A 25045-nucleotide genomic window follows, 5' to 3' on the forward strand; every position below is an offset into this window, starting at 1 on the left:
ATCTCCAGAAGGTTATAGCAAGGGAGAGACTTATTCAACATAGTAGTGAAGTCCTAGCCACAGCAATCAGACAAGAAAAAGAAATAAAAGACATCCTAATTGGTAAGGAAGAAGTAAAACTTTCACTATTTGCAGATGGCGTGATACTATATCTAGGAAACTACAGAGACTCCACCAAAAAACTACTAGACTTGATAGATTCAGTAAAGTTGCAGAATACAAAATCAATATACAGAAATCTGTTGCATTTGTATACATTAATAATGAAATAGCAAAAAGAGAAATGAAGGAAACACTCCCATTTACAATTGCACTGAAAAGAATAAAATAAAAAAAAAAAAGAATAAAATACCTAAGAATAAACTTCACTGAAAAGGTGAAAGACCTGTACTCTGAAAACTTTAAAACACTGATGAAAGAGATCAAAGACGACACAAACAAATGCAAAGATCTTCCACGCTCGTGGATCAGAAGAACCAATACTGTTAAAAGGTCTCTACTACCCAGAGCAGTCTACAGATTTCATGCAATCCCTATCAAAATACCACCAGCATTTTTCACAGAACTAGAACAAACAGCCCTAAAATTTGTATGGAACCACAAAAGACTCCGAATAGCCAAAGCCATCTCGAGAAAGAAGAACAAAGCCGGAGGTATCACAGTTCCCGATTTCAAGATATATTAATGACACTTACATTTTTAAAAGATCCCTCCGTCACAGAATGTGGCCCACATTCTGAGAACGACCAGGGACACTTGTTCAAAAAGTGGATCCCAGCCTCTGCTCGCATCTGTGGCATCGGCTTCCCTGGGGGCAGCCTGGGAACGTGCATTTTCACAAGCACTTGCAAATTTGAGAACCGCTGCTCCAGGCAGATTCTTAACCTGGAAATTACCAAGGGGTTCAGCAGACAGAACTCAGGGGATCCAAGAGTTTGGGTGGCAAAATATTACATCTCTACTCTCATAGCCTCTAATTGGCAGTCAGCATTTCCCTCCTAGCCCTACCTGGGACTTTGTCATCAATCAGAATCAGAGTGTTCATGACACGTTACAGGGTTTGTACAGATCTTGAAAATACCACGTCTCTCCTCGCTGCTTTGAAGCCATGGGAGTTATTAGAACTTGTTATGTCATGCATTAATAAAGAAGCATGTAGGTTAATATTATACATTTGACTTTTTAAAAAATGTCTTGATAACTCCATTTCAATATAATTAGCTTCCTTTGCAATTCTATGTATGTTTGTTTTATGCATTTAAAAACATTTTTCAGAGAAAGAGTCCTTAGGTTTCATCAGATGTCATAGAGGTATGTGGCCCAGGAAAGGTGCAGAAGCCCTGCAGAGAGCTGGAGGCGGGGGAGGGGGCACTCAGGCAGAGCTGGATGCCACTCCTGAGTCCCCTCGCCAGTGCGTGGGACCTGGGGCAAATTACTTTCCTCCTCTGTGCCTCCATGTCCTTACCTGTAAGATGTAGCACCTATCTCGAATGCTTGTTGGAAGGAACCAGCCAGGCTCCCCGGGGTTGGGGGGTGGGCACAAGGACGTGCCCTTTCTTCCCCTGGAATGTAGGACTTTGTTGTGGAGGAGGAGCAGGGCTGAATCTGAATCCCAGCTTTGCCACTTACTAGCTGTGACCCTGGGCTGGGTAATTAACAGCTTTGTGCCTCAGTTTCCCCTCCATAACTTGGAGGTAATAATAGCACTCAGGTCATAAGGTGTTGTGGGATGAGATGAGTTTCTATTGGCAAGGGCCCAGCACGGTGCTTCGCACTCCCTGGGTGATGTATTATAACTTGGTCATTAGCAAGTGTGTGTCTCACCCCTCAGGTTAAATTTGGGGTTCCCAGTGGGCTAGATCCAGGTCCTGCTCCCCTCTGCATCCCCCATAGTATCTGACACAGGGTCTGGGTTTGGGAAGTATGTTTGCTGCAGTGACTGCTCTTTTTCAGGTGAGTTAAGGGAGAAGGGACACTTGCTCTAGAGGTCAGGGTCAGGGAGGGCAAGTCAGATGCCACCGGGGCCATAGGGGACCCCGGATTCAGCAAGGGGGCCACAGGGATGTGAAGGGCAGAGGGCTAGAGCACAGTTAGTCTTGGGGTCCTGGGCAAATATTGAATCCAGATAATCTAGTTGACAGTATCTCCCCACCACTCACTGAGCCTGGCTTTGTCAGGCTTGAGACAGATAGGTTTTTCTGCTGCTTTCCAAGCCTCCAAGCCTGTTCTCATCTGGTAAATGGGGACAAGTAGCATGCATTGGGCCCCACCATGAGCTAAGCCTTGGTTATGCCTCTTGACATGCTTCTTTAATTCTCACAAGAGGTGGATGGGGAGACTGAGGCTCAGAGAGGTGAAGTAACTTGCCTGAGGCCACACAGCAAGTCAGTAGCAGAGCTGGGGTTTGCCTGGGTGGTCTGGCTCCTGGGCCATGCCTTAAGCACTGGGCACACCACCACCTCACAGCTGGGAAGCCTTTCTCTTCTTTCCTCCCTTCCACAGTGACCAGCCCCACTTCATGCTCACAGAGTTGTTCTTGAGGGTACTACTCTTCCCCGTCTGGTAGCTGGAGCAGGAACCAGTAGGTGTCTGGGAGGCCCTTCGGTTGCAATGCCTTCCCTGGCTGGCATCTTCCCTGAGCCCTGACCATTTCTGTCCCCTGACTGCATACTGCCTGGCTTCTTTTTTCCCTTTCATTACTTCCTTCCAGCTCCATTGTAAAGGTCTCTCTGGGGTGATTCCCTGGGCCATAGTCCTCCGTTTCCTCGGCAGGATACTATAGGGAAGGGTGGGGAGTGTGGCAAAAGGCAGAGCACCTACCCCATCTGTGGGAGTAGCCACCTCTTGGCTCTAGCCAATGTCTTCATGTGGCAGCATGGCCCTGGCCTGCCAGGCTTCCACAAGAATCTAGATTTTCATGCGGTTTTCTCATTTTTAAGTGTTGGCATCTAATTCGAAATTTTAAAAATACCACGTATACCAAGAGAGGAAGGAAGAGTCGCACACACAGAGAGGCCGACAGACAGAGAAAGAGAGGAAATGTAAAACCCAGAGAACAGAACAACAACAAAAAATCTCAGAAACTTGTCTTTGGGCCAGTTTGCAACTTCTGACCTCCCCTCTCCTATTTCCTTTGCCTGCACAGCAGCCCCATCTGGGGAGAAGGGGAAGCCCAGAGAGGTGAGAGCACTTGTCCAAGACAATGGGGGGCCAGTGTGGGGCTGGGGGCCAGGACCTAACCTCGGCCTTCTCAGCCTTTCCCACTACACTCTCCCTACCAGCCCCCTCCCCAGGCCCCAGCCTCTGTGGGCCAGAGATTATTTCCAAGGCCAGCTTCTGGACTCTAGAGAGGAAGGAAAGTCATTGCAGTCTGATGCTGAAGGCCAAGGTCATCATGACACATCTCAAATGCTCAGTGACTGTCCCCGGATTCCAACAGAGCTGTTTCTAAAGGGCATGTCTGCTAGAGTCATTTCCAAATTGACGAGGACTGGAGCCTTGTGGAACTCTGCGGGCAGAAAGGCCTTGTCAGATTCCGTTCCAGTGATCAACTGGTTTGTCCACTTGTGAGCTCGGAGGAGGAGGACTTGTTTTTCTGGGCCTGGAGTGTCAGCTTGCTACACCAACATTTGCTGAGGACCTACGATGTGCCAGGAGCCAGACCGGGGGCGGGGGGGTGGGGTGGGGCGGGTGTTCGCAGCCATGATCTCATTTAACTTGTCCAGAGGATGTGAAAGTTGGTAGCGTTGATTCCATTTTACGGAAAGACATTGAGGCCCAGCGAGATTTAGATAAACATCCAAGGTCAAATCCAGACGTTTCTGTCCCCAAGTGCACACTCTCTCCACCTTAGCAAGGCATCTACCTGGATGTGGTGGAGAGACTGCCTTCTTTGCTGAGGTCGCTCTGGGGACCACAGCGGGGGCTGGGGTGCTCAGGAGAGGCTTCTTGGAGGAGGTGACCTTCTAGGAAGAAAGAAGGTATATTGGTTTCTCATGGCTGTTGTAAAAAATAAGCACAAACCTAATGACTTAAAACGGCATGGCTTTATTATCTTACAGTTTTGGGGGTCAGAATTCCAAAATGAGCCTTATGAGGCTAAAATCGATTACAAGGCAAGAGTGTGTTCCTTTCTGGAGGCTCCAGGTGAGAACCTGTTTCCTTGCCTTTTCCAGCCTCTGGAGGCTGCTTGCATTCCTTGGCTCATGACTAACCCCATATCACTCCAACCTCTGCTTCTGTTGTCCCATCGTCTGTTCCTGACTCTGGCCCTCTGGCCTCCCTCTTATAAGGATGCCCATGATTACATGGGGCCCATCTAAATAATCCAGGACAATGTCTCCATCTCAAGATCATAATCACATCTGCGAAGTCCCCTCTGCTGTGTAAGGTAACATATTCGCAGGTTCTGGAAACAAAGATGTGGAGATCTTCACAGGATGTTATTCAGAAGCAGATGACCCCAGAGAGGACAACACTTCGGGGGCTGGGGCCAAGCCTGAGGCTCAGGAGGGCATGGGATGTTCAGCAAGCAGCCATGCTGAGGGTTGGAGGTGGGCAGGGCTGCTCAGGACCCACGTGTCAAGGGCACCAAATGCCACATCGGGGCATTTGAACTTCATCCTCTAGAGCAGCGCTCCTCACGCTTGAACGTGCATCTGGATCAGCTGGGGATCTGGTGAAAATGCAGACTTTGAGTCAGTAGGTCTGGGTGGGGACTGAGAATCTGCATTTCCCACAGGCTCCCAGCGGCTGCAGCTGCTGCTGGTGTGTGGACCCGCTTTGAGTAGCGAGGCTTTAGAGAAGGAGGGTTCCAGAAAAGATGGTGATGCAGAAAACAGTCCTACTGAGGCTCCTTGTTTCCAGAACATCACACTGGTTGGCATTTGAATGGCATTCTCTTCCGAAGCCCTCTGTTACCCAACGTTCTTGCACATCCTATAAGAGTGGCCACTGAGGATCACCACCATGACCTCCAGTCCAAGCCTGAAATGTTCTGTCTGACTCAGCGAAGGAAGATTCCTGGTGCCGTGACACTGGCGATTCACCTGCCTTCTCAGGCCTTCGAGCAAACGGTGTAGGGCCGGGGTGGGCAAGAGGACTCTCGGGAGTAGCTCTTAGATCCGTGCTCTGGCTCCGATGTGGGCATATTTTTAGAGCTGAATTGTCTTTCCTTTTAATCTAACTCTTTGAAAGTTGACACCCTCATCGGTGGGGTGGCGTGGTACTTGCTGAAACCTCCCCTGTCCCTGAGCAAGCTGGATGACTGAGGGTTTGCTGGGTATTTTACTCCTACATGGAGATATCAGTGAGGACCATGCAGGGTCTTAAAACGCGACTTCGCTGTAGAGTGTTAGGGAGAGAACTGGCTTTTGCTGTCATTGTGTAAGGGGCTGTAGACTCACAGACTCAACGAGAGCTAGACGGGAGCCATGAAAGGGTGAAGGGAACCACGGAGGGTCTGTGCTGACCCAGAAGTATGTGCCCTGTTTGAGGGGAGCAACCCCAGCTCAGCCCCACAATCACCATCCTGTGGGGATGCGGGTCTCATACTGTGCATCCACTGCATTCGTTTTGCACACGAATCCAGAAACCTGGATGAAGTATGTGAAGTCTCCTATTTTTAAATGTTGATAATGAATTCAGATATTTTTAAAATACTGTGTGGGCCAAACAAGACATTTTTGTGAGCTGGATTCAGCCTGTTGGCAGCTTGTTTGAGAATCCACTTGTTTTCCTGGGAGGGAAACTGAGGCCCACAGTGGCGCAGGGGCCTTCCAGAGGTCCCGCAGCGTCGGCTGGAACCCAGGGTTGCTGACAGGCGGTGTAGCCACCATCCACCCGTCTCGCTGCAGCTCCTCTTCGGGGCAGCTCCTTTAACCCCTCCCCCCAACCTCAATCCCTGCACCTCTCAGAGGGTTACCCTGCTCCCCAGTCTTGCAACATCAAGCAGCGAGGGAGGTGGACAGGCCCCCATCTCCACCCCAATCTACCCTCAACTGGTTTTGTGACATGGACGCATCTTAACTCCTCTCTGGGCTAACATCTCATCTGCAGATGGAGGGCTGGGGGCTCAGTGTCCCCCGGAGCCCCTCCCTGCAGGTCCCCGAGGCCTCTCTGGCCTTCTCCTCCCAGCCCCTGCACATCCCTGCCTCTGAGCTTCAGTATTGACATTGCACAAACAGCAGCTGTCCTGAAGCCGTTTCCAGCCCCAGAGGTCCTGGCCCGAGTCATTTACATGATTTAACATGCTGGGTTTCAGGGGGTGTGTCTCCGAGCCCACAGCTAGCAGCCACTGCGCCATGACTTATTGATTTGACATATTAAACTGATGGGTTTTGGGGAAAAATGTTTTATAGTAAAATGCCACCATGCCTTGGGATTTTGCGTGATTTTGCAACCGTTCGTTCCCCTCTGCTCCCCAGAAGGGTTTTATTTGTCCAGTGGCTGGGAGGCACTTGTCCAGGCTGCCCACTCCTTGGCCACGTCCCATGGGAATAACAACAACGCCCATAATAGTAACAGCTTGTACTTATGTAACACCTGCTGTTTGCCAGGCACTGCCCTAAGCACTCTGATCATCAATTAACTCGCTTTGTCCTCACACAGCCTGCAAAGTGGGTCTGATATCTATCCCCAGTTTTCAAGTGAGAAAACAAGATCAGTGGGAGCATGTCGCTTGCCCCATCTCCCAGCTAGTGCCTGGCAGAGCCGGGCATCAACCGTGGGGACCAGGCCCAGCTCCATGCTCCTTCATACCTGCGCCCCCGCTGCCCCTTATAATTATTCTAATTGCTCATAATTATACTTATTAGGAAGTAATAGTAACGCTTAGCTTTCTTGAATACTTCCCAAGTGTCAGGGTGCGGTGATTTATAGATATTGTCTCATTTAATGCTCAGGACAAATCTATTATGCCCATTTTTCAAATGAGGAAACTGAAGGGACAGAGAGCTAAGTCCCCCGGCCCAGGTCGTACATCCAAGACACGGTTCCCACACGTGATCTCTCCCTCAGCCAAACTGGCCCTGGAAACTGTCTTAGCAAGGGAGGGACCGGGCCGGAAACCCATCAAGTCCATCAATGGAGGGTCAAAGTTGGTGTTACGAAGCTGTGTTTTGAAAAGGCAAAAAGTGCAGCTGGCAGGATTAGCTGTCACCCCACGGGCCCCGTACCTGATGAGAAGCCATTTCATTTCTTCTGCCCTGGGAGGTCACCAGTTCTCGGCTGCAGATCGAGGCATTTGTGCCAAGTTTCAGAGACTCGAAGCAATCATCTCTGTGATCACTGGGACTTTCTGGGCATCACCAAGGCGAGACCCTGTCATCCTGGCCGGAGGCTGCCAGCCCACTGTCCTTTCTGACTTCCTTTATTCACACCTGCGTGCATCCATAACACGAATAATCGTGATGAGCTCTGATTGCGGGCCAGGCCCCTATACGGTGATTCCCGATGTTTCATGATTCAGGTTCCACCTTCTCTGTATTTGCCAGACGCCAGCATCTACCATCTAGCATTGACTCAATCTTCTTCTGAGGTTGACTCACTTTTTTCTTTTTAGGGGCTTGGGAGGGGCAGAGAGAGAGGGAGAGAGAGAATCTCAAGCAGACTCCATGCCCAGCATGGAGCCTGACCCGGGGCTCGATCTCACAACCCAAAGACCATGACCTGAGCGGAAATCAAGGGTCCGATGCTTAACTGATGGAGCCACCCGGGCGCCCTTGAAGTTGACTCACTTTCTTATACCTACATTAAAAAGGGAACTTTTGATCAGTGGTGCTCTTGTTTGAGGGTTCGTCAGCATCGCCTGGAGAGCTCATTACAACACAGACAGGTTCGAGGCCCAAGAATTAGCATCACATCTTCCCACGTGCGGCTGCGGGTTGGGGCCCACACTGAGATCGCTGGCTCAGATCACTGCTCTAATTGGATCCCTTGCCCAAAACCACGATGTCTCAGGGAGGGTCCCTGCAGAAATCAGAATCCCCCAAATGGTTCAAATGAAGGCACTTTAATGACAGAGTCCTTTAAAAGGCATGGGAAGGGCTAAGAGAATCTGAGGCCCCGGAAGACTGGCAAGAGAGGGGAGCCATTATCTGCCTTAGGAGGGCAGGAGAAAGGGTAAGGACAGTGTAGGAGCTGCAACTGGTTGGCTCCCACAAACCTTGGGAGCTGTGGTCATAGGAAGAGAATGAAGCCTCCACCAGAGAAGGGGCACAAGACAGGGAGCAGGGCAGAGAAACACTGACCTTCCTCTTCCTACCCTCCGATTTCTAGCTGGTGCCCCTCCTTGTGCATCCAGAGGGCCAGGCAGCCTGGGGGTGCAGTCCTAGGAGTCAGGCCTCCGGGGCACAGAGAAGGGCGGAGAGCAGTGACTTGGGGGGAGGATGGGAGAGGATGGGGCTGATGGAGAATCACCGGCCCAGAAGGAAATTACCTAAATGCCTTTCAAGTCTGCCTAGGAACTGCTGTAGATTCTGAGCCCTCTCACGGTTTTAAACAATTAACAAGTGGTAGAAAGGTGTTGAGGACACATTAGCACCGGAGAGAGACTCTTTTGATTGAGGTGGTAAGAATTTTAGAAATAACAGAGAACTGAGTAGCTTTTTCACTTTTTGATTCAGACGATTTAGTGTTGTGGTGAGACACGTGTAATACCACCTCTCCCCTGGTGTGAAACACAGATGTGTGGGTGGCACCCCCCAGTGTTACCCACTTGGGGTACTTTAGTGGCTCGCATCAGGCATTGGCTGAGGACTGCAGCTGGGGGTGGAGGGTGCTGTCACCCCCCCCAAGTCCAGCCTACTGTGAAGGTGCGGGAAGGTAGGGAGGGGGCTCTGGGGACCAGGGCCAAGCACTGGGGGGGAGAGGTCCGTGTGCCGGCGGGGGGCAGTGTGCGCGGAAGCGCTGTGGGAGGGGCGGGTGGGGCACCCATGGAGTCGCCTCCACAGCCCTCTCCCCACCACCCCCCCTCCTGAGTACTGATGTTCCCGTGGATCCATCTCCCACCCTTCGCTCTCTTGCTCCACATACTCTTCATGGGCCTGTCGACCAGCCTTGTGCCTCCAGCTACCATCTCTTTGACAATCAGAGTAGATGTTTAGTGAGTGCCCACGTCTCGCCGATGTCTGCAGCTCTCTGCCTGGGCTCCAGCTACATCCTGGGCAGCCCGTTGGAGGTCCTACAACTGATGTGGGACCTCGTTGTCTTCCTGCCTTAGCATCACCTCTTTCTCAGTGAAGAACACTCACCATCTGCTCAGTTGCCCAAGCTGGACACGTGGCCTCACTCTGGACTCCTCCCTGTTCCTTTGCCACCACATTCGTGGTCAGAGTCCACTGAGCCCACGCCTCAGGAGTTACCAGGTTCCACGCTGGTCCTCACCCCACCGTTACCATGGCAGGCCACCACCATCTCTCGCCCGGAGCGCAGCAGAGACCTCCAGCAGGCCACCCGGGTGTCCTTCCAGAGCAGGCCTCCTGACTTGGGTCCTTCCCCTGCTAAGACCCTGAGGACCCCACTGGCCTTGGCCTCATGGGCCAAGTGCAGCTTCCACAGCCTGGCTTCTGGCATCCCCGGGACCTGTCTGCTCTTCCTTGTGACCTCCTTCCCCCCGACACCTGGTGGCCAGCTGGCCTCGGGATTGCGGAGGCCTGAGGTCCACCCCTCTCCCATCCCACTCGGTGGCCACCCTCTTGCAGGAATCCAGGCATTGTTTGGAATGCCGGAGAGCATGGAGATGAGAGCCATGGCCAGGGAACCCTGTGCCCTCCGACCCAGACAGGCCCCTCAGACTAGCCCAAGGGTGGAGAATGGTATGATTTCAAAGTGGCTCTTCCATCTTGCCAACTTAGAGCTGTGACGGGTCCTGGAGTCAGAGAGGCCTGGGTTTGAACCCAGGCTGTACCACGATGTAGCTGTGCAGACTAGTTGCTTAGTCCCTCTGAACCTAAGTTTGCTCATCTGTAAAGTGGATGCTGCCTCACTACTTCGTACGGGTGTGAGGAGGTTAACAGGTGAATGCTAGAGTCTGAGGTCAGATTCTCTAGAAGTAGATGCTGAGATGAGAACTCACGTGTAAGTCAGGTACAGAGGAACTGCCCAGGGGAGAGTGGTAAGGGAATTGGGGGAGGCAGGACAGGGAAATAAATCTGGAGAGAATAAGAAGCCCAAGTGACCCTAACCAGGCATCGGAGATACTGGTGTCTGTTTCCCCACAGTTAACTTACTTCTTTTCTGAGCATCTCGGCCCCTGATGCCCCATCCCACCTCTCAGTCCATCTGAAAGAGCAGAGCCAGATGCTGCTGTGAGGGGAGAGGGGAAGCGGGAGGGGTGGAGGCCTGGCCTGGGGCCCATGTGGGCAGGGATAAGAGCACCCCTCCTGGGGGAGTAGGGGTTCTCTGGGGGAGGCACTGAGTCAGTAAGCAGCACAGTGGTGAGGAGCGGTCTCCACATGCCACCAGGTCAAGAGCAGCAAGAGGTGAAGGCTGCTGGGAGGGAGGCCAGGCCTCCGTGGGAGCTGCCGCCCTCCTGGTGTGGCTCAGCTCACCCCGCATCTCCTGCCTTCCTCCCTGCTGCCTTGGTGGGCCTTGGGCCAGAGAAGGACCTCAGAGGCTATGAGTGTGCCGTGCCAGGGGGTGTTTTAACAACATCCAGGCTGCCAAGAGCACATTATTCTCTTACAGAAATCCAAGGGATTGCCCAGGAGATGTGATATTTTTGTAGCCAAAAAAAAAAAAAAAAAAAAAAAAAAGAAAAAGGAAAAAGAAAAAAAAAATTTCTCCACAGCTCTAAAAGCCCGTTGTGCTAGGAATGATAGTGGGTGTTTCAGAATCTGGATTCTTTGTCAGGGAGCAGATAAGGACTGAGAATTTTCTGTTTGTTTGCTTCATTCACTATATAGTACATATTGGATGTCCCCAGGATGGTCCCGGTGGAAGGAACAATCTTATAAAGGCAAAGAGGTAGGAAGGACATGTTTGACAGGTTTGGAGAACAGAAAAGCTAAAGATCAGGACTCTTTGTTGTAAGGGATAGAAATTCCACCTCAAACTGGCTTAGGCAAAGACAAGGACTTAACTGGTTCATGTGATTGAAAGAACAAATGACTGGGAGCTTCAGGCATGGCTGGATCCAGGTGCTCAAACAATGTCCTAGGACACAATCCTCCTCCATCTCAGCTCTGCCTTCCTTGGCACTGGCTCTGCTTTTAGGAAGGCCCTTGCCCCTGGGTGGCTCAGTCAGTTCCATCTTTCCACCCTCCTAGGCTGAAACCTGGTAAAAAGAAAGGAATTTTCTTCGCCAATAGTTCCAGTGAAAGTCCTGACTCTCATTGAACTGACGTGGGTCACATGTCCATCTCTGGCTGACCCTTTAGAGAAGGGTCCATAGTCCCTTCTCTAAAGTGTGGGCCTTCCTCTAACACTGGTTAGTGTGTCTTGGAAGGTAAGTCATGTGATGTGTTGCATTTTCTCCTGCCCATCCTTTTTCTCAGAAATATTATCTCCTCCCACATTGCATTTCTCTTTCTTGACTCTGTCTCTAGCCTTGACCTCACTCAAGCGCCCCTGGGCTCCATTTCCTGAGACACGGTAGGGACATGTTCCTCCCATACAACAACAGTAATATGGCACAAATTGAGCCGTCACTACACGCTAAGCACAAGCTCTTCACATTGCTGTCTAATGGAATCCTCACAGCAGGACAACACTATGAAATAGGTGTTATTATTATCCTTGTTTTATAGGTGAAGAAACGCAGGCATAGAGAGGTTCATTCCTGAAGCAATGACTAGAGTCAGGGGGCTCCTGAAGCTCTCATTGACTAGATAGGAGTCATGTGCCTGAACATGGAGCCAGGATGTGTCAGCTGCAACTGACCTACACAGACCGAGAGAAGGGAAGGGACTCTCCAAATGAGAGACATGTAAGAAGAAGGGGGGGGGGAATGTGGGGTGGGAGAAAGAGAAGATGCCCCCTAAACTAGGTGGCAAATGATGGCAACCCAAATTGGAAAAATTGGGGAGAAAAGGGAGCTGTGCTAGCACAAGGAAAACAAAGATTTGGAGGAGCCAAACCACTGGAAGGACAGCGGTGCAGTGCCCCTTCAGGAACAGCTGGAACCGGGCGCTCACACTGTCAGAAAGCTCACGCTCTCATCGGTCCTGGTCTTCCGGTTCACATCTGTGCTTCCAAGTGCAGACTGCCAGGGAAGGGCTCTGATTGGCCGATCCTAGGTCACGTGACCACACCCGACCCATCAACCATGTCCAGGAAGGGAGACCCTCTTTAGAACACGGCTGCTCCCAGGACGGCCACGTGGTTGAAGCTGTGGCAGGAGCTGTAGTAGTTTCTAGAAAAAAGTGGAGTCGGGTACAGGGCGGATGAAAATGTAGGTGTGTGCTCGTAGCTGCAGGTGACAGAGAACACCGCCCTGACCACTTTAACCTCAGGGAAGCCCTCGGGGCTGGTGATTGGCCGGGTGATGTCACCCTCCCGTCCCTCTCTGCTCAGAAACAACAGTGTCCGCTTCATCCTAAGGCGGGTGCCCTCCGGGCCATCAGATGGCTCCCGGGAGCAGTCATCTACCAGATGAAAAGAGAAAGAGAGACTCCGTCCAGCTGCAGGACGGAGGTTCCTCCCTCCGGTCAGAAGGGGCCCCCTGCACTAGTAAGCATCACCCCGAGAGCGCCGGGCTCCCCCTGACTTGGGCTTGGGCTCCTGAGCCAGTTCTGGTGCAGAGGACGTGGTCGTGATCAGCTGTGTCATCAGGACGCACCCTACAACTGCGGTCCTCACTAGGAGGACTAGGTCCGCCAACCGATGGGCGTGGGGTGGAAGGTACACGGGGCGGGGCCACCCTGCTGCGTCCCTCACCTCACGGCCGCTCTGCCCCTGTCGTGCAGGGGTCCTGTGGCTGTCGGTGGTCTCCGAGGTGCTCTATATCCTCCTGCTGGTGGTTGGCTTCAGCCTCATGTGTCTCGAGCTTTTCCACTCCAGCAATGTCATCGACGGGCTCAAGCTCAATGCCTTCGCAGCTGTCTTCACGGTGCTGTCAGGTAAGGCGGAGGGCGTCGGGCAGTGGAGCCTAACCCTGGGCTTCCGGAGGAGCGGACTGTGGGGGCGGGAGCCGCCCTGGGGCTGAGGCCTGTCTGTCCCCCCCCCCCCCCCGCTCCCCACCCCCCCGCCGCCCGTGACCTTGCACCAGTCACTTCCCTTCTCTCAGCCTCCGTGGTACGGTTCGGAAAATGGGATTTGCTAGCTTATTCACTCGCTCGGTGGTTATTGACTATCTATTGACTATCTATCACGTGCCAGGTGCTGTGCTAGTAATAAGTACTGGGGTTTTGGTGATGAGCAGAAAGGGACAGTTGCAGCCTCCGGTGAAGTTTCACGTGCAGGAGAGAGAGGTGAGTTAGCTTGAGATGTAGTCAGGAGCTGAACACCATATGGCCCAGTGATGGACGGCATCTGTGGGACAAGGCAGAGAGGTGCTTTACTGGAATGAGTGGATGATGGTGTCTTCCATAGGGATATAAAAGGGGGGCCCGTTTGGGGTGGCAGGCACATCACTCATCTGCTTTAGCTTTTTTGCCTTTGAGACATTCATGTGGAAGCCGAGGGAGCAAACACCTCTGGAAGCTCAGGGACTATGTGGGGTGGGCAGAGCCAGGGATTTTGAGGGCTTTGGGGAGAATGGGATGGTCAGCCTCATGATAGGACTCAGGGAGGTGGAGACAGACGACTCCCAAAAAAAGGCTACTGGATTAGGTGGCCAGCTGCCCAGAGCTGTTTCAACAGATCCAGGTCATGAGGGGTTAAGCAGGGAGTGTGCCAGAGGGAGTAAAAGGAGCCTACAAACCATAACTTCAGGCGGCCTGACAGATAGAGTGGTGGCTTGGCTGTGTAAGACATCTGTTCCTAAAAAGCCAAACGTAAATTGAATTTCTGTAAATCTAATCCAATTCTTCATGCATTGGAAGAACCCTCTATTTAATGAAACTGAAACGATGAGCCTTTTGGTAAGGGAAATAATCTCCCCCTAACTGAAGTGTGTGTGTATAACAGAGGGATCCCTCAAAGATTGAGAGCTGAATTCAAGAGATTACAGCACGCTCCACAGATCAAAACACGCATGACTTGGCATTCTCAGGATGTGGAAATCTAACCATCATAGTAAAGGAAAGCAAAGAAAAAGAGAGCGAGCCTCATAGCGTAGTGTCCGTTTTGCATCCTGCTCACCCCATTCCTACATCTTGTGTGCATTTACTCAACCAATATTCAAAGAAGGCCTAAAGGACCAGGCATTGTAGGTTTGGGCAAGTCAAAGGAAAAACGGCTGTGTCTTCCCCCTCCTGAAGTTTGCAGTCTTGTGAGAGATAGACTCATCAAACAATTAGAAAATGGTGGGTTGACCTCTAGTAGTGAGAGGCCTGCCCGAGGGGCACCCACGTTGGCCCCGGGGAGTGGGTGGGGATGGGTGGGCTGGGGTATGGGTATGGGGAAGACATCCTTTGAGCTGAGGCTTGGAAAAAAGTAGGAGTTTCCCTGATGGACAGCTTGGGGAAGGCATTCCACATAGAGGGAGCAGCATGGGTAAAGGCCTAGTGGGGTGGCATATTCTGGAAATTCCGAGTTGTTCAGAATGATGGGGAGGCAGAGTAGAGAGAGCAGGAGAATTGAGAGATGAGGCCGGAGACCTGGCCGAGGGTCTTGGTGCTTTTCAGTGATCTTTAGCTTTTACCTTGGAGCCATTAAGAATCCAGAGCAGAGGGGGATATGGTCAGGTGTGCATTTGGGGATGAGGGCTCCGGCTGTGGCATGGACGGAGTGGAGCAAGAGTGGAAGTAGGGAGACTGGCCAGGAGGTGAGAAAGGACGCGGCCCCACCCTGCCCCAGCGCAGGGGCAGTGGGAATGGGATGCAGGCGCACACGCCCTCTGTTCGGCTAGGCGGTGAAGTGAGCAGGGTTGCAGACTGCTCAGGAGAGCTGAGTGGGCCTGGAAAAGAGAGAACCCCGGGCAGCTTCCTAGTGTGGAGTCCACAGAATTCAGGGGGTCCACGAGCCGGGTGGGGGGAAAATTCCAGCCTTATTCCTCTAACTTGTAACTGACATGCAGTATGTCCTTCAGCTATGAATGGAGGCAACAAAACGCAGTAGTGAGGAGCACCTGTCCGGTAGTCGCCAATAATAATCTCTATTTGTGCTCTCACACTACGGTTGTGGTAGATATCTTGAGATGTGTTCATTCAAAAGTGTAACGTGTACTAGAGCTTCTGCGGAATCTTGTTATCTAGTGTGTTAATGAAGAAGCGCATATATTCCTGTACCGCACGCTTGTTTGAGTATTTCGCTAACTACACTTCCATGTAACTGGTGTGCTCTGTCATCCTACGTATTTTATTTTATGCAGCCAGAAATGTGATTCTGAGGAGGGGCCTCTAAGTCCAGATGGCCAGAGCCTCTGACCTGATGTCCCTTGGCTGGCCGGGGACGGTGGGTCACCAAGGTGGCAAATGTGGGAGAAGAGCAGGGAGTGGGAGGGGATGGGTCTGGTTTGAGCAGGTGGGCTGTGCCATGCTGGCCCCCTTCCCTTCTTAGTGGTTTCACCTTTTCCTTCCCCCCTGCAAGCTGGAAGAATCCCTTCCATTATCCCAAGCACCCAGCCCTCCCCCTCAACCTGCTCGCTCCAGTCACCCAATGAAAGCTGGTGGGCAGCCCAAGACAGCCATCTCCAGGTCTTCAAGCAGACCTCTTGTCGGGTAGGAGGTGGGGGCTCTTCCCCCAACCTCAAAGGGCTTATCACAGTTTTCACCTCCCACAACAAAAAAGCCCCAGAGCCCCACTGCTAAAGAAAATAAGATTGTCTCCAGTTAATTTCAGACAGATAAACAATGCAGGGCTCAGGGAGGTTAATTGACTTGCCTGGGGTCACACAGCTGGTCAATTGTGGAGCCAGGATTAAACCCAGCTCCTGCTGGCTTCAAAGCCCTGTGCTCTTTTCATAGGATGGAGCTGCAGGGGTGACCTGGCCTGGAGGGAGTAGACTTTTAAGTCTTCAGGAAACAGTAACCAAGAAGCGTGTGTGAGCCAGATGATGTCATAAGAGTGAAGTAGCAAGTGGTGGAGAGAAAGCATTTTGTATTCATGCCCGAGAGAAGACAGATGGGGGTAACAGGACCCCAGGAGAGAGGCTGCCTGGCCCGGGAGCCCCGGGCCTTTCCAGAGCCGCTTGAGAACAGGCCAAGGGGCGAGGAGGGGCCTGGAGGAGGCGGGTGGACTTCGGGCCTGCTCTGATGGGAGGGGAAGGAGTGGGCAAGCCCACTGAGTGAGTCCATGGGCAGGGGGCAAAGGGCTGGGTCTGACGTTGCCAGAGCAGCTCACAAAGAAGGGTCCTCAGCCCAAGGTCAATACCTTCTAGGATAGAGGGGAAAGCAGAGATGGGGCAGCCCCTACTTGACCCAATTATTATAATCAATTATTATAATGAATCAAGTGATTCTGATGAATCATAAGAGCCAGTGCTGGCTGAGATGCCAGGGCACCGGCACTGGGCTCAGCCTGCCACGTGGTGTCCTTAGGAGGAGGGGTCTAACACTGCACGCGTCCCTACTTGCCCGTAGTCACGTCACTGGTGAGTTGTTAAACCCCCGACTGAGCCTGCCACATAAAGCGCTTTGAGCAGGGCTTAGCACCTGGGACTTCAGCTTGCCATGTTATTATTATTCCCGGCTGTCTTCCAATATATTGAGAGGCAGATCGTGGCCCCGGGGACCAGCCCTGTTGTCCCAGTGAGGTGGGGGGCCGAGGGGCTCACGCTCTTCAGTGAAGGGAGACGGGGTAGCAGGCCCCGACCAGCAGGGCTGCGTTCCTGGCAGAAGGTGGTCATACAGATGGGGTTCGGCCCCCGAGGACTGGGGGCAGGGGCTGTGGTTGCTGGCTCACTGGCCCAGTGCCTAGAGCTCATAGTATTTCTAGGGACCCATGAAATGTTTTCATTTTGACTGCTTTTCAAAGCAGCAGGAAAAAAATTAATAATAACGAAGACCTAAGAGTGAATCTAGGCTGGATCATAATTGCCTTTCTACCATTGCAGTCATAAAATGTGATTTTTTAATATTTCTTTTATGGAGCAACAGGCCCGTGGAGGCCCGTGGAGGCAAAAGTGCGTGGGGCCCATGAAAGTCATGACATGGCCCTGCAGCGGGCCACAGCTTTTCTCGGGCTCTCAGGACCGGGCAAGACCCAATTCCAGACCAGGGGTGGCCCCAGCCGCCTGTGGCCCCTTGCCAGGTCCTGTGATTTTAGCCAAGAGGTGCTAGAGAAGATGAACTCCCTGAGTTTCTTCCCCCAGCGACCAGAGTCTTACAGCCCAGAAGGGATGTGAGTGCAGGCTGGAACATGTCTGTTCTTCCTCAATTCCTCTGAAAAATGAGACTGATCTACTTAGGAAAAACACAAAGTCATTTGGAGAATCCCTGCACAATCCAGCCAACTGTGGGCTTTTAGTAAAAGCTGCCGTAGCATGAAGAGAAACGTGACCGTTTCTGGAAAATAAAGCAGACCTCATGGAGAAGTCAGTAAGAGTATTTTGTTAAGCAACAAGAAAAGGAAATCTTGCAGTAAAACAAAAAATGACCAAGGCGAGGTTGCTGTTTGGAATCGGTTTCAGGAGCCATTTTCAGAGCGAGGTATGAATTAAGGAGCAAGCAACTCCACGGTCCGCGAGGTGGACACCACAATGTGCTTTGGACAGAGGTTGGGGGCCTGGGGGACCTTGGAGTTTCTCTTAGCATGGTGATTATAGCTTTTTGCCGAAAACCATCACATATTATTTTAGGATGAGTTTCTTGATACCCTAATTCTTGGGGTCTGTGCTGAAAGAATCCCACATTGATAACCCCCTCTGTTCAGTCTCCCCGCCCTGGTCAGACTGGCTCTCTTGCCCGTAACTTAGCAAGTACTTTGGTGTATTTTTGTGCCTAAAAACGCAGAGGGTCTAAGTCAGAGAAATAAGTATTTCCATATTATTAAAGATTCTTTTTTTAAAAAAAGATTTTATTTATTTATTTTGACAGAGAGATAGAGGGCACAAGTAAGCAGAGTGGCAGGCAGAGGGAGAGGGAGAAGCAGGCTCCCCGCTGAGCAGGGAGCCCGACACGGGGCCCCATCCCAGGACCCTGAGATCACGACCTGAGCCAAAGGTGGATGCTCAACCGACTGAGCCACCCAGGCGCCCCTAAAGATTCTTTTGATTGCAGGTGACAAGAACCCAATCATATTAGCTAATGGAAGAAAGGGGATGATGATAGAAATCTGTTGATTCATGTAATTGAAAAATACAAGGTGGTTGAGCTTTAGGAATGGCTGCATCCAGGTGATCATGTCATCAAGAATCTATATCTCCACACTCCGCTTTCTTCTGACTTCATTCCCAATTAGGCTTTGTCCATGTAGAGAGTAGATGGTCATAAGCAGCTCCAGGCTTACGTAAGATTCCAGGGGTAGAGAGAGCTCCTTTCCAACAGCTCCTGCAAAGCTTTAAGGAGGACTGTGTAGGTTCATAGACTTATTCCTGAACCAGTCTCCATGCCAGAGAATGAAATACACTGATTAACCAGGCCTGGGTCCCTAGACATACCCATGCTGTGGACTAAGCAGGATTATTATGCAGCGGTGGACAAATGGTTGCCCAGATGAACGGGTCGACTGCAAATCCAAATGGCTTGTCAAGTTGGGAGATTAGCAGGAGGTCAGCAGTGGAGCTAAAGACTCAGAGCCCCAGGAATGCCCGAGGTCTTGATTTGGGTTCCTTCAAAACAGATCCTAGATGAAGACTTGGGTGCCGGGTAGCTTATATGGGAGGTGATCCCAGGAAGTATGGTGGGAGAGTGGAGAAGGAAGACAGGAAGGGAGGAAAGTCAGTAAGGGAGTGTTGATGAGCAGGTGAGCACTGTGGGCAACTGGGGTCAGTCCTGCTGGGTCCCTCTGAGAGGGACCCACCTCAGAACTGTTCACCCAAGGGGTGGGAAAGCAGCACTATTTCCTCGCCAGCTCCTATTGGACACTGGTTTGGAGTCACTCCCGAGGCTTTAACCTTCTAGAATCTCTCATCTTCTCTGCCTAAGAAAGCAAGTGTCCGAGGAAGGAAGCTGCTAACGGGCACAGGAACCGTCCTACCCCACGCTGCAGGTGGCTTCCGGCATCGGTGCAGGACTGACAGCGTCTGGCACAGAGAACCAAATCTAGGCAAAGAGGGGGTGTTCTGATACACCAGTGCACCGTACTGTAACTCTCATGCTGTCCGCCCAGAGCGGTCCCCAGCAAGACCGCCCCCACCTCCGAGGCCAGCCGCAAGTTCAGCCTTACTCCGGGCCAGCCTCCCTTCTGACCAGCTGACAAAGCCAGGCTTCCCACAAGGCCCTGTGATAATGTACTAGAACAACTCACAGAACTCGGGAAAGAGCTGTCTTTAAGATTACAGTATTATCGTGAAGGATGCAGTCGGGACCAGCCAAAGGAGGAGACCCTAATGGCGAGGTCTAGGAGGGCCTCAAATGTGGAGCTTCCATGCCCACCTGATTCTGTGCAATTGGGGTGCATCGCCCTTGTGGCACAACTGTGTTCATTAACCAGGAAGCTCGCTTGAGCCTGGTGTCCAGAGTTTTTTACTGGGGGCTCATTACATAGGCAGGATTGATGGGATCGCTGGCCCTGTGCTTGAACTCGTTCTCTAAGCCCCCAGCCTTATCCCCCTGGAGGCTGATGTTAGAGCTGGCTCAAAGCCCTACACTCTGATCACATGGTGCTACTGTCTGCGGACCAGCCCCCATTTAGAGTCATCTCATTCATTAGCAAAAACTCAGGTGTGATCCAGGGGCTCGTGAATAACAAAGACACCCCAATCACTCAGGAAATCCCGGGGGTTTAGCATCTCCCTCTCAGAACCCAGGACAAAGGCCAGTCAGATTCTTTATTAACCAGGGGTCTGGATGGGCGGACTGGAGCTGTGCCTGCAGCCAGGTTTTTTTTGGGTGGGCGGGCGGCGCTGGTAACGTTTTAGGGAGGGAGGGGCCTGGGCAGTCTTCTCTGATTTGGGACATGTACCTTAAGCACTGGCAAGGGGGCTGGGCCTGCTTGGCCTGCAGGCTTCCACGGGGAGTCCGGGAGGGTTTTGGATCCTCTCTCCAGCTCCCTGTTCCAACCTCTCCTGTGTCCATGAGGTAGCGGACCACGCCCAGGCCCCCCAGACTCCGTTCTCTGAAGCTGATCTGGCCAGTGCCACGCTCATCCCCTGAACCCCCATGGGCAGGGAGCACTGAAGCGCTCTTGTTCCTGGAAAGGAACTTAATTTTCATACTGTGCTCCCATCCTCCTGGCCTAGCACAGGTCTTCAGAATTTTGGGGGGTCTGTCTCCCTCCTGTCTTTGCTGTATGGTCTTACATAATGCCAGACAGACACGGGATGGGGCTTAGTCTTTGTCATCATCCTACAGGTCACAGTCCCTGAAACCCTTCCAGCCAGAAGTGTCCCAGAATCTAGAACTTTTCAAATTTTGGAAGGTAACGTGATCCCTGGACCATCCATTACCTAACACCCCAGCAGGGGCTGGGGCATCACCCTGTAAGCAAACACATTTCATATCTCTGCAGTAAAAGCCATGAATATTCATGCTAGGGGGATAAATAAAGACCATCAGTAGCTTCACATCCATTCAGGTCAGCCTTTCTTGCTGAATGAGTTCAGGCCAAGCCAGGTTTTATGTCCAAAATGAGTTACAAAGAAGCTTTTGGATTTCAGAAGTTCTGAGAATTTGGAAGTGTGAACAGGAAATTATGGGCTCAGTAGCTACCATCTGCTGAGCATCTACTATGTGCTAGGCTTCTAAACACGTCACCTCATTCGACAGTTGAGAAAATTGAGGCTCAGGGCTGGTAGGTGCAGTTCCGGCCTCAAAGCCCATGTGCTGTCCTCCTGCATGAGTCCATGCAACCTGCTTCTGCCTCTTTGCTGCCCTGTGCACAGAGTCCCTTCTGGTCCCCGGGGCTCTTTGTCGCTAGGGCCACACAGAAGATGGGAGAACGAGGCTGATACTTTCAGTACCTGCGGTCCCGTCACTCCAGATCAGAGTTCTCAAATCCACTGCCCTCAGGGACAGTTAAGGGTGACATCAGCGGGTCAAGCCAGCTGGATGTAATAGAACGGTGACTGCGAGGGCCCTGGCAAACGGAAGGGCACGCCCCCTCAGCAGCGCACGGTTGCCATGGAGAGAGATGCATGGCCTTCCGGGAAAGCCCCAAATCAGATTTTTAATTCAATTGTTTTTAAAATAGCTTTACTGAGGCATAATTTATAGATCATAAAGTTCAACCATGTAAAGCGTCCAATTTAATGCTTTTTTAGTAACCATCAGCACAGTGCAATTTTAAAACCTTTTCATCACCCCAAAAAGAAACCCTGTACGCACTAACACTCCTTATTTTCCACCAAACCCGCCAGCCCTGGGCAACCACTCATCTACCGTCTGTCTCCATAGATTTGCCTTCCGGATATCCTGTATAAATGAGATCCTCCAGTGTATGGTCTTTTATGTTTTATGACTTGTTGCTTTCACGTAGTATCGGATCTTCACGGGGTTCATCCATGTCGTAGCAGGGGTCAGCATCCCGTTCCTTTTTACTGCTGAATAACATTCCACGGCCCAGGTCCACCACATCCGGTTTCTCCATTTATCAGTGGATGGGACACGCGTGTTGTATCCGCTTTTTGGTTAGCTGTGAACCTTCTGTGATGGTGGCACGAACATTCACGGGCCAGTGTTTGTGTGGACATGTTTTCCTCAGGAAGGAATGGCTGGGTCACATGGTAGTCCTCTGTTTAACTTTTAATTCAAAATATTTGAAGTGATCGTGCCAGCCAACAGAAGGTCACTGCAGACCCTCATCTCCCTCCCCTGCCCCAACCAAGAAAAAGCCAACTTTTTTTTTTTTTTGTCCTGAGGACTATAGTGTGGACAGCTCACTTTTTCCGCCCCCCGCCCCCGCTCAGAGGCCCCTGGCCTAATCCGTTCAGTAAGTGAAGGGCTTCCCAAAGGGAAAACCAGGAAGGGAAGGATTTGCAGATGGGTTTTTCTTGCCCCTTTCCTGCAAAACCTCTGGGACAAGGAAGTTTAGAGCCTCTGGATGGAGGGAAAGAAAAGGGGGAGAAAATACAGGGGAAAAAACACAAATTAACATCTTAAAATATTATCTAGCCACAGCCATTTGCCTGAGGATTGGTTTGGCTTACGCACCAGGCGCCTGAGGTTCATATTCCTCAAACAGAGTTCTCTGTGCAATCCAGTTCCGGCCCCTTTAGGGATTTGAAAATATATAGAAGTCTTTTCTCACTTAGCCTAGTTTGACCATTTTCACGATTTTTTTTTTTCCCAAAACGAAGTCCGTTTTTGCCATTTCTAGTTGATATTTATCAAAGGTTACATTTGTGGAGTCGGATCCAGGCTCTGTCCCCTGACTACGAAGTGCGGCCTGTGCCTCCCCCTCTGTCACTTGTCCGCTGCGTTTCAGTCCCTCCTGGCTGTTCCTCGCACTTGGAGCCCGTCCTGCCCAAGCCCCGGGCTCCTTCCGTGGGACTGCCCTCCCACACTCTGCTGGCTCCCTCCCTCCCTCACTCCTTCAGGCCCCTCTCAAAGGGCAGCCCCTTGGCGGGGAGGACTTCCCCTATTCCGGCCCCCCCCATCACCATCCTCACCCTCCTGTGTTGTTTTTCTTAATGGCTTACAGCTTTCCAACAGTGCCGTAGGCACTGTTGAGTGGACACAAGAACTTCTACACCCATTTGTTTACTTGTCTGCCGCCCCGGCCTTCTCCCCAGACCCGGTGTTCTCAACCTTGGTACAACATTTTGTGCTGGGTCATTCTTTGTAGTCGGGGAGGACAGGCTGTCCTGGATCTGGTAGGCTCAGCACCATCCTTGGCCTCTACCCACCGGAGGCCCCAGTAACACCTCCTTCCAAGTCATGACAACCAAAGTGTCTCCAGGCCAGTGTTCCTTGGGAGGCAAAATCCCACCTGGTTGAGAACCACTGCCCTACACAATGGGGTCCAGGAGAGCAGGGGCCTAATATTTCTCCTTCACTGCTGCGGCCTGAAGGCCTGGCCCGCAGCTACTTCTCATCGAATGCATGAGAACGGCAGAGGCGAAGCCTGGGGGTAGACCCCTCAGCGTGGGCTGGGTGGCGTTTGAGCCTTTGGGCTTGCAGCATGGGCTCATAGAGCGGGCGTGGGCTCTGGAACTGGACAGTTGGGATCCGACCCGAGCCCGGCCACAATAGACTGTGTGGCCTGGGCAAAGTACGTATCTTCTCTGAAGCCCCTGTGTCACCTCTGAGAAAGCAGCAGCAGGATGGTTTGTTGCAAAGAGATGAAATCTTCCACTCATGGAACAGCCAGTGGAGTGAGGGGACGTGTGGCGTGCGCTCAGGCCTTGCTTGTTAAACAGGGTCGCGCTCTCGGGTGAGGACGGGCACGGATGCACAGATGCGGGGACCGGGGGCAGGGCTAACCAAACAACGGGTAGGTGACCGTGCATCTTGGTTGCTCCGGCCTGCTTATGGGGCACGTTGGCGCGTGCATCACTCGGCGAATGCACCCTGAGTTTCTTAGAAGAGTGCAGATCTTGCCCTTGGGTTTCCTAAGGTAGAGACCCCCCAGCCACCCGGCCCAGCATCTGCACCAGCCCTTCGCAGCTGCCAGGCCTCTGAACGGCTCTGTCCTCCTGCCTCCGGGCTGCTTCCTTTCCCCGCGGCTTCTCTCTGCTTGCTGGGGCCATGGGACTTTGGGTTTAGGGTTTGAATGTGTTCTGACTCTGTGTGGCTGACGGGAGCAGAGACCGGCTGGGAGCTGGGGGAGGCGGGCCTGTGACAGCTATGTACTGCCCTGGGTGTAAGTGCTTCTTCCACCCCGGGGTCCACAGAAACTGGGAGAAAGACTCAGCCTCAAATGAGGCCTTAAAGGATGGGCGGAAATGTGGTCTGGTCACAGCGTGGTCATGGGTGACAAAAGGCCGTCGGCAGGCTCTCCGCGCCAGGAGCTTGTGCCTGGTGGGGGCGGCAGTGGCAGGAAGAGGAAGTCCCCAGGCTGTGTCACAGGGGACCATGCCCGCTGGGGGGCTGCCCTCTGAGGCCTGAAGGATGGGTGGAGTTAGCTGGCTGAGGGGGCGGTGGGGGTGAAGGGGGTTGGAGAGAGTGATCCAGGCAAGAGGGCAGTGAGAAGAAGGCTCCCAGGCAGGCGGGATGTTCTCAGGGGGGAGGACCTGTGACAAGGTGGCCGTGGGAGGAGGCTGGAGATGCAGAGGTGGGTGGTGCTGGGCTTCTGTTCTCTCCCCAGGTGGTAGGGGGGAGCGCAGTGAAGGGTTTTCAGCAGGGCAGGCCCAGGGAGGGTGACACTTGGAGTGGCTGGCAGGGACTGTGCTGGTGGGGGCGGGGAGGCGGAAGGTGGGGTGGGATTGCGGCAGTCTGAGGATCCCAGGCTAGGAAACGGGGGGCTTGCCATGGGTGGGGTGCAGTGGGGGAGCCCCTGAGGGTTTTAAGCAAGGAAGATGCGAGGAGCCTACTAGAATGGTCCAGGTGAGAGAGGCAGGTGGCTGAGGCCAGGGTGGCAATGGTGAAGGTGTGACAGGTGGTTGGCTTCTGGATATGTTTGAAAGGTAGAACCAACAGGATGTGCTGATGGATCCGACATAGGAGAGGTGCGGATGGAGCTAGGGGCTGGGGGATGAGGGTGGTGGATTGGGAATGAGCGATGGGGGTGGGGGGCCGGGATGAGGGGAGGAAATGGGGCTGAGGGATGTGGGGTGGGGATGGAGAGTTGGGAATGAGGGATGGGGAGGGGGTCAGGATGGGGAGTGGAGATGGAGATGGGGATGGGGGATGGGGATGGAGGGGCGGGAATGAGGGGCTCAGATTTGAAGCATGCCAATTTGAGATGCTTGTGAGGTGCTGCAGGTGAGTGAGATGCAGCCCCTGTCTCCAGGGAGCCCAGCGTC

At 52.4% G+C, this 25045-nt stretch overlaps 1 protein-coding gene across 5 annotated transcripts in view; it reads left to right on the forward strand.

The window, feature by feature from the left end:
• Positions 1–25045, forward strand: part of GSG1L (GSG1 like) — a 201910-nt gene that overhangs the window by 114198 nt on the left and 62667 nt on the right. For 4 of the 5 annotated variants that reach the window (XM_025854098.2, XM_025854096.2, XM_073888102.1 and 1 more), the window contains one exon: positions 12906–13058. In XM_025854098.2, the coding sequence (XP_025709883.2) occupies positions 12906–13058 (153 nt within the window). Of the gene's footprint in view, positions 1–12288; positions 12670–12905; positions 13059–25045 lie in introns of those variants that run through there. The other variant, XM_025854099.2, reaches the window with a different exon arrangement.

This window comes from Callorhinus ursinus, unplaced genomic scaffold, assembly GCF_003265705.2.
Source record: "Callorhinus ursinus isolate GAN/ISIS: 27379988/994484 unplaced genomic scaffold, GSC_fseal_2.0 scaffold87, whole genome shotgun sequence".
In the NCBI taxonomy this organism is placed as follows: Eukaryota; Metazoa; Chordata; class Mammalia; order Carnivora; family Otariidae; genus Callorhinus; species Callorhinus ursinus.